The sequence below is a fragment of the Festucalex cinctus genome, chromosome 7 (assembly GCF_051991245.1).
Source record: "Festucalex cinctus isolate MCC-2025b chromosome 7, RoL_Fcin_1.0, whole genome shotgun sequence".
Classification (NCBI taxonomy): domain Eukaryota; kingdom Metazoa; phylum Chordata; class Actinopteri; order Syngnathiformes; family Syngnathidae; genus Festucalex; species Festucalex cinctus.
The window spans coordinates 6,332,416-6,340,056 of NC_135417.1; the positions used below are offsets into that span (position 1 = coordinate 6,332,416).

Sequence of the window (7,641 nt, forward strand, 5' to 3'; positions counted from 1 at the left end):
TGTTCGCTAAATGGGAGTAACAAGATGGCCGCCCTCTGACTTCCAACAGCTTGCACGAGCATGTACGGGCTATCGGCTATCCAGGAGGGTGTGCTTGTTTTCAGGTCGGGAGCAGCCTGAGATGGGTGGAGCTGAGCGCTGTGGTGCGCTGCCCAACTCAACGCGTGTCAACAAATCGCGGATGAGCATGCCTTCAAAACCGATGACGTTGTGTTTCTCGCTTCACTTGGTGGGAGGTGCCTAAACTCGCCCGCCCCGCCCCTTCTTCTTTGTTTTACGTCCGAAGCGGAATCCCCGCCTGTCAAGAGTGGTGAGTTTTTTTTTGTTTTGTTTGTTTTTTTGTTTGAAAAACATACACAGAGGCAGCCACGTGCTGATTGTATGAAATGTTATATTATACAAAGAATTATTTCCAAAATGACAATTTGCCGTTTGGGATCAATACACAGAAAGGATAACGTCATTCATGCGCTCACGTTAACGAGGAGGTCCCAACACCACATGCGTTCGTTTCAACATTACACAAATCCAGTTGACATCTTCTAAACTCATATTGTGCTTTTGTTATGTTTTTTTTTTTAATTCATTTCAATGAGCGACATTAAAGAGAATATCTCCTCTCCTGATTGGCTGGCAGAAACGTCACATCATCCAATCACAACTTGTATTAATAAATTAGTGAGCAACACAACGTGTCACTAATCAGTTGAAATGATGCTAAGCTAACTAGCAAACTCAAGAGTACGAGCTAATTAGCGTTAGCGCGCTCTCGTCCCTCGTTGGCACCTTATCAGGCTCGTCATTCGATCAACCAGACGCTCATCCGCTCGGCGACAGGCCGCCCAAGCAGACGTACTTGACGTCCAGGTACTCGTCCACGCCGTACTTGGAGCCCTCGCGGCCCAGGCCGGACTCCTTGACGCCCCCGAAGGAGGCCTCGGCCGTGGACATCACGCCCTCGTTGACCCCCACCAGGCCCACCTCCAAAGCCTCGGCCACTCGCCAGATCTGGGACATGTCCGACGAGTAGAAGTAACCTACGGCGGCGACCGATCAGGACACACAAAACTAGGGGTGTTAAAAAAAAATCGATTCGGCGATATATCGCGATACTACATCGCGCGATTCTCGAATCGATTCAATAATCGGCAGAATCGATTTTTTTTTTTTTTTTTTTTTTTTTTTTTGGGATTCACACCTTGAGCATGGAAGAATGTTATATGAACGGCACATTAAGCCTTAATATTTTTATTTTAATGCTGTTCAAACATGAAACAGATTACAACCTCTATAAGACTGAAATTTCAGATAAATAAATAATACATTTTCATATAAATCTTACACTCTACAAGCTTACTGATTAGTATTTTCTAAATATGAATGAAAAAAAATCGCAACAATCGACTTATAAATTCGTATCGGGATTAATCGGTATCGAATCGTGACCATTCGTATCTGGATTAATCGGTATCGAATCGAATCGTGACCTGTGAATCGTGATACGAATCGAATCGTCAGGTACTAGGCAATTCACACCCCTACACAAAACTGTCACGTATTAAGCGATGACTGCACGAAAATTGGTTGAGTATTGCACGAAAGCCAGTGAAAAACTGGACAAGACGTCAACTAGACTCGATGAACTACAAGCAAAAAAAAATAAAATAAAAAGTGCTGGCAAAAGAACTGAACAAGTGCTGATCTGGAATGCTGAAGAACTACATTCAGACAAGAACTCATTTAGGACTCCACAAGAAACATGCTGACTTGGAAAAAAAAAGTGAGACTGCAAACTGCTCAGGTAAGCAAATTCACGTTTGGGTTGCTCACCTGCCAGGCCCACTCGGGACGCGTTGGCGATGGCGAGCGCTTCCTGCTCCGTGTCAAACCTGCACAGGAAAAGCACAATCGCGTGATCGGGATTGATTTGAGGAAGCGTTTGTGGACGTGGTGGACACGCGACCTCGCTCACCTGACAACGGGCACCAGCGGCCCGAAGGTTTCCTCTTGCATGCACAACATGTCGGCGCTGACGTCGGCGAGCAGCGTGGGCGCCACAAAGGAGCCTTGAAGGCGTCGGCCGCCCCGCACCAGCCGGGCCCCCCGAGAGACGGCGTCCTCCATCTGATGGACCACCTGCCGGGCGTCAGGAGGAAGGAAAAACACAAAACGATCCGATGACAGTCGGTGTCACTGGCATCCCGCCCTCGCCTCCCGATTCCTCGAGTCTGACCTTTTCGGCGGCCTTGTCGTTGATGAGCGGCCCGCACGTGGTTTCTGGCTCGCTGCCGTGTCCCATCTTCAGCTCGCGGTCCATGGCGGCGCCCAACTTGGCCATGAAGCTGTCGTAGATGGAACTTTGCACCAGGAAACGGTTGGAACACACGCACGTCTAGACACAAAAAACAAGTCTACGTTTTTTGGAGAAGAATCCATCGGGGCGACAGAATTTCCAAAGGCTTTCCCGTGGAAATTGGAACCTCTGTGATGAAATGTTGAAAGCTACGACTTATTTTGACACTATTGCATGTCCTGTCCTGTGGGTTATTCCATTTATGTTCTTTTGTATGTTCTTTCAGGAAGTTTTTATTTCTTGACTTGACTGTTTTGTCTTTTTTTTTTTCTTTATCCTAACCAGAAAGTGGGTTACGCTGGTGAACGGTGAAGTAGCGAGGGATCGCTGAAAATACTTTCAAAATGTTGCACTTTGAATGATGTGAAGCACATTTGAGTTTAGAAGTCAAGCGACCTTGCTCATCCTTTGAGGATTATATCCAAAAAACAAACCATTTGGCTAACAAAACACCCCATTCAGCATGTCCCATTTTTGTCTATGAAGATGTTTTTGCGTTGAGCTGACCTGTCCCGAGTTCCTGAACTTGGAGGCCATGGCTCCTTGCACCGCCTTGTCCACGTCGGCGCTGTCGAAGACGATGAAGGGGGCATGACCTCCCAGCTCCATGGAGACCCTCTTGACGGTGTCGGCGGCCATTTTCAGCAGAACCTGACAACGTGGCGCTCGTTAGCATTAGCGTGTTCGCTAGCGCAATGACAAGGGACACGGGGGAGGAGGGTCTCCCCCGGTTCTTTGACGGTCTTGCCTTGCCGGTGGCGGTGGAGCCTGTGAAGGAGATCTTTGCCACCAGTGGGTCGGTGCACAGGACGCGGCCCACCGCCGGCGTCCGCTCCCTGGAGCACGGGACCACGTTGAACACACCCGCCGGGATGCCCGCCTGGGATGACAGCTAGCGACACACGGCGAGGTCGCACAAACCCAAAACAGGAGACGACAATTGTGGAGCACTTGGACAACAAGTCAAGTCAAACTAGACGGAACTAATACTGGATTAAGACTTGTTGAGTACTAGAGTACTTGTGCCAGTCAAGTGCTAAGCAAGAACTAAAATAGAACCAGGACAAGACTAAACTGGAGTAAAACTAACCAAGTTCTGGATTAGGACTCGAGTTTGTCTTTTTTCAGAGATGGCCTACAACTACATGAAAATGGACCTGTCTTTAATACTAGATATGTCTCAGAAAAGAAAAACACTTGATTAGGACTATACGAGAGCATAATGCAACTGAAGTTAGAATAGAACTAGACTAAAAGTGGACTGGACTGGACAAGTGCTGAGCTAGAACTCAACACTTACAGCAAAACGTGAAAAGAAGTTGACTAAATGTAGCCAAACCCTTAAAGAGACTCAAACTGGTTTTGGACTACTACTTGAAATGTACCGGCATTAAAACTGGACTGGAACTAGTTTGTACCAGCACCACAGATGACTTAGTACAAGGAACGAATGCATCAGAACCAGGACTAAGCCTGTACTGGAAGTAGTCCTGGACTAGTATTTTACAGCTTGACTTTAACTGGTCATGGACTGGCAAGTAGTTGTCGTCGTGAGATGTCGCGCACCTCGGCCAGGGCGAGCGCAGAAAGGGGCGTGTCCTCGGCCGGCTTGACCACGACGGTGCATCCGGCGGCCAAGGCGGCCCCGACCTTCCTGGTGATCATGGCGCTGGGGAAGTTCCACTGCGGCACAAACGCGACACCACGTCGACTTCACAAACGGCTAAGCGGCCCTGAGCTTGCCCGCCGGCCGGTCACTCACCGGCGTGATGATGGAGGCCACGCCCACCGGCTGCTTGAGAAGCAGGATCTTGCGGTCCTTGAAGGGTGACGGCACCACGTCACCGTACACCCGACGGGCCTCCTCGGAAAACCAGTCCAGGAAAGATGTCGAGTAGGCGATTTCACCCAGGGCCTCTTTCATGGGTTTGCCCTGAACGAACACACGCTTATGTCACGCTAACATCGTGCTAACAATGTGCTCATATCATGCAATGCCTCACATATCATGCTAACATCACACTAATGTTACGCTTACATTACGCTTATGTCAGGCTAACATGCTAACAGCATGCTCATGTCATACAATGTCACACTTATGCTAACATTACGCTTTTTACATTACGCTTATGTCATGCTAACGTGCTAACAACGTACTCATGCCATACAATGCCCCACTTATATCATGCTAACATCACGCTAATGTCACGCTAACATGCTAACAACGTACTCATGTCATGCAATGCCACACATATCATGCTAACATCACGCTTTTTACATTACGCTTATGTCACGCTAACATGCTAATAACGGTCTCATGTCATGCAATGCCACACTTATATCATGCCGATGTCATACTAACATCATTATGTGGTGCTAACAACCCTCTTGCATCATGCTAACATCATGCTAAATGTTATGCTTATGTCATGCTACGTCACGTTAGCTTCACGCTAACGTTGTGTCATGTTAATGCTGCTACGATAGAGTGAGGAGTGGATGGAACTGACGCTCTCAAAAGTGACGATGGCGGCCAGGTGGTCTTTGTGTGCCGTCATCAGGTCGGCCCACTTCCGGAGCAGAACGCTGCGCTCCTGCGGACAACAATCACAATTAGCGTATTCACAATCCAGTGCTCGTCCTCCCTAGAATCACGCTGGAGTGGTTTTTTGTTTGTTTTTTTTCCCCCTACTGGCTGGGAATCTGTGGGTACCTCACGATACGATATGATATGCAATACAAGGCTCACAATAACGATTATCTCACGATATGATGATATATTGGTCAGCTAATAAATCCACGATAATCTACGATCAAATTACTCAAGACATAAACGGATGGGTTTATTTCAATGACAAAATCGCTTCTTTTTGTAAAACACATTTAAAACTGGTGTCTTCTTCACACTGAGTATACTTTAGTGTATTTTTTTTTAAACAAATACAAATGTCTTAACACAGACCACTTTCTGTCAACAAATTTGTCGTTCTTAAACACTATTATGCAACATGTCAGTCAACATCGTTAATTGGTTCATTTTATAAACTGAACCCATTTTTTTTGTGTAAGATTGCAAAAGTAAGAAAATAAAATTACATTAAATCCAATTAAATTAATATTACTCAAAAATTGTGTGCTTAAAAAAAAATCAAAACATAAAATATGTTTTAAAATTTTGTTTTAAAAGAAGTGAAGATATAATCCACATTTTTCATAGAAACATATGCAAAAGTAAGTCAGATAAATGTCTTGCACAAGTCAAAGTGCACTGATGAGTCTTCTTCAGACTTGCCTCCATTTCCCTGCCACTCATATGAGGCGCTCCCCCTAGTGGCCCGCCAAGTAATTGCGCAATAAGTCATGAACAATGGGGCCGTTATAGTGGCTGTATATTAAATACAAATATTGCCATACTTGTGTAGGCATATCGATAATCTATCGGGACACAAAGCATGACGATTTATCGAGATATTGATATATCGTCACACTCTTACTGAATACACTAAATGCACGAAGTAAAGGCTGGATTTTTTCACTATATTTTTAATAAACATGTCATTTATTAGGATATTATATAATTATGGTGGACCACGCATCAAGTGCATTTATTCAGTGGAGGGAAACAAATCTGACATTCATAAATAATTCTTTGGGATCAAATAATGTGTGCCACAATTGTTAGCACCCCGACGTGAATATCTCATGCGAGCCTGTTTTGCCAACAAAATGGCACCTCATCTCCGCTAATATTTGACGAAAGATTGAGATTGCGGAACCTCCCACCATTCGTCTTTGCACAATCTCTGACTCCTCCCTCCCCTCCTCAGCTCAGTCCCCAGGTTTTCAATGGGGTTGAGGTCTGGGGACTGACATGACATAGCATGGAACGAGCGTCTGCATGTGTGGACAATTTTCAGTGCGACTAGAAAGTGAATTTATTTGAAGGCTTTTAACAACATCGTGCCAAAACTCCTGGAGTGGAGTGACAAGTGCGTGACAAGCTTCATTCTGCTACAACATGTTTGATTGTAGCGCATGTTGGTTCTCGTGAAGAGAACCGAAGTCTGTTCTAGTTTCTATTCGTGGGGTCCCACTTCCTTTTTCTTGCTGACGTCACCTCACCTTGGCCGTGACGTCCTTCCACACGCGGAAAGCCTCGTGGGCCGCGTCCACGGCCCGCTTGGCCTCGTCCGGCCCGCAGTCCGCCACCCGCGCGATCTCGCTCCCGGTGGCCGGGTCCAGAACCGGGAAGTCTTGCGGCGCGCGCACCCAACGGCCGTGCACGTAGCCGCGCGTGCGCACCAGCGGCGAGCTGGCGTCCAGGCTGATGGCTCGTTGACTCGCCGCCGCGTTCTTCCCGACGACGTCGGCGGCGAGGAGGCGCGCAAACCTGGTCGTCTTCATCACCATCATCATCATCGTCGTCAAGCTCCGGCTGCTGGTCGTACCTAGAGCGGCACGGGAGGAGGCGCTCATTCACTGGGCAGATTCCAGTCGCTTTCAACACTCGTTTTTTTGGCATTCTGGTCACGTGAGCGCGCACGCTCACTAGCCTTGTTATGATCGAGACGGCGCATGCGCGAAGCACAACACACAGGCGCTTCTTTGCAACACGTTTTGTGGGCCACTTATACACACGCAATCCAAAAAAAAAAAAGAAAAACGACAGCGAAGGATGATGACAAAATGATGAAAAACAAGTTCAGCGGCAAGCGAAATAAAATATAAACGTGATCACAGGGGGGCGCTTGCCAGGTATAGCGTCACTTTTCAAAGACAATTTGTCATTGTCAAAATTGCATTTGCAAACATTACATTTATTCATAAAGCAGAAATTAATGTACAAATTTGCCGAATTTGCTAATTTTAAAGTGGACTGAATGGGATTTAGACGTACACGTTGACGTACGAGTTTGGTTATATTGTGCAATTTTTACAAAAATTAAATAGATAGATAGATATTTGTGGACACACAAGCGTGCATAAAAGATGTTTGTAAGCTTGGATCTCAAAACTGACCTTTCCTGCTGCAACATGTGGACGCTCGTCTTCTTCTTGCAGTCAGTTAGTCGTTCCTTTTTATTTTATTAATATTAAAAAAAGAAAAAAGAAAAAAAAAACGTCAAACAAGAGAGGACAGAGGTCAGAGAAGGAGTGAATGTATATCAAACGTCCGGCTACAATTTTTACTGGCAGGTCAGAGGACACGCCCACTCCTGCGGCGTCGGGCCAAGGCTGGAATTAAGCCGAAGAAAATAAAGCCAAGATGCTGTCCGATAAATTGGAAG

The 7,641-nt window shown here is 46.3% G+C and overlaps 1 protein-coding gene across 2 annotated transcripts; it reads right to left on the reverse strand.

Moving 5' to 3' along the window:
• Positions 1–373: 373 nt before the first annotated feature.
• On the reverse strand, positions 374–7,514 carry aldh5a1 (aldehyde dehydrogenase 5 family, member A1 (succinate-semialdehyde dehydrogenase)). 2 transcript variants are annotated; one of them, XM_077528273.1, is made up of 11 exons: positions 7,373–7,514; positions 6,476–6,801; positions 4,864–4,947; positions 4,116–4,286; positions 3,920–4,036; positions 3,102–3,245; positions 2,861–3,004; positions 2,234–2,392; positions 1,973–2,136; positions 1,831–1,889; positions 374–1,037 (listed from the first exon to the last, which is right to left on the reverse strand). In XM_077528273.1, the coding sequence occupies exons 2-11, from the start codon at positions 6,770–6,772 to the stop codon at positions 820–822; spliced, it is 1,557 nt and encodes a 518-aa protein (XP_077384399.1). In that variant the 5' UTR covers positions 6,773–6,801; positions 7,373–7,514; the 3' UTR covers positions 374–819. The 2 variants fall into 2 exon arrangements, with proteins under 2 accessions (XP_077384399.1, XP_077384398.1); XM_077528272.1 differs by lacking the exon at positions 7,373–7,514 and having other exon boundaries at positions 6,476–6,901.
• Between the last annotated feature and the right edge of the window lie 127 nt (positions 7,515–7,641).

Excerpts from the sequence above, each read along its gene's own strand:
- aldh5a1 (XM_077528272.1), bottom strand. The coding sequence starts at position 6,829 with ATGAGCGCCTCCTCCCGTGCCGCTCTAGGTACGACCAGCAGCCGGAGC. Across the intron at positions 3,005-3,101 it reads GCTCCACCGCCACCGGCAAG|GTTCTGCTGAAAATGGCCGC; the intron begins GCAAGACCGTCA and ends CCACGTTGTCAG. Across the intron at positions 1,890-1,972 it reads CCGCTGGTGCCCGTTGTCAG|GTTTGACACGGAGCAGGAAG; the intron begins GTGAGCGAGGTC and ends TTTCCTGTGCAG.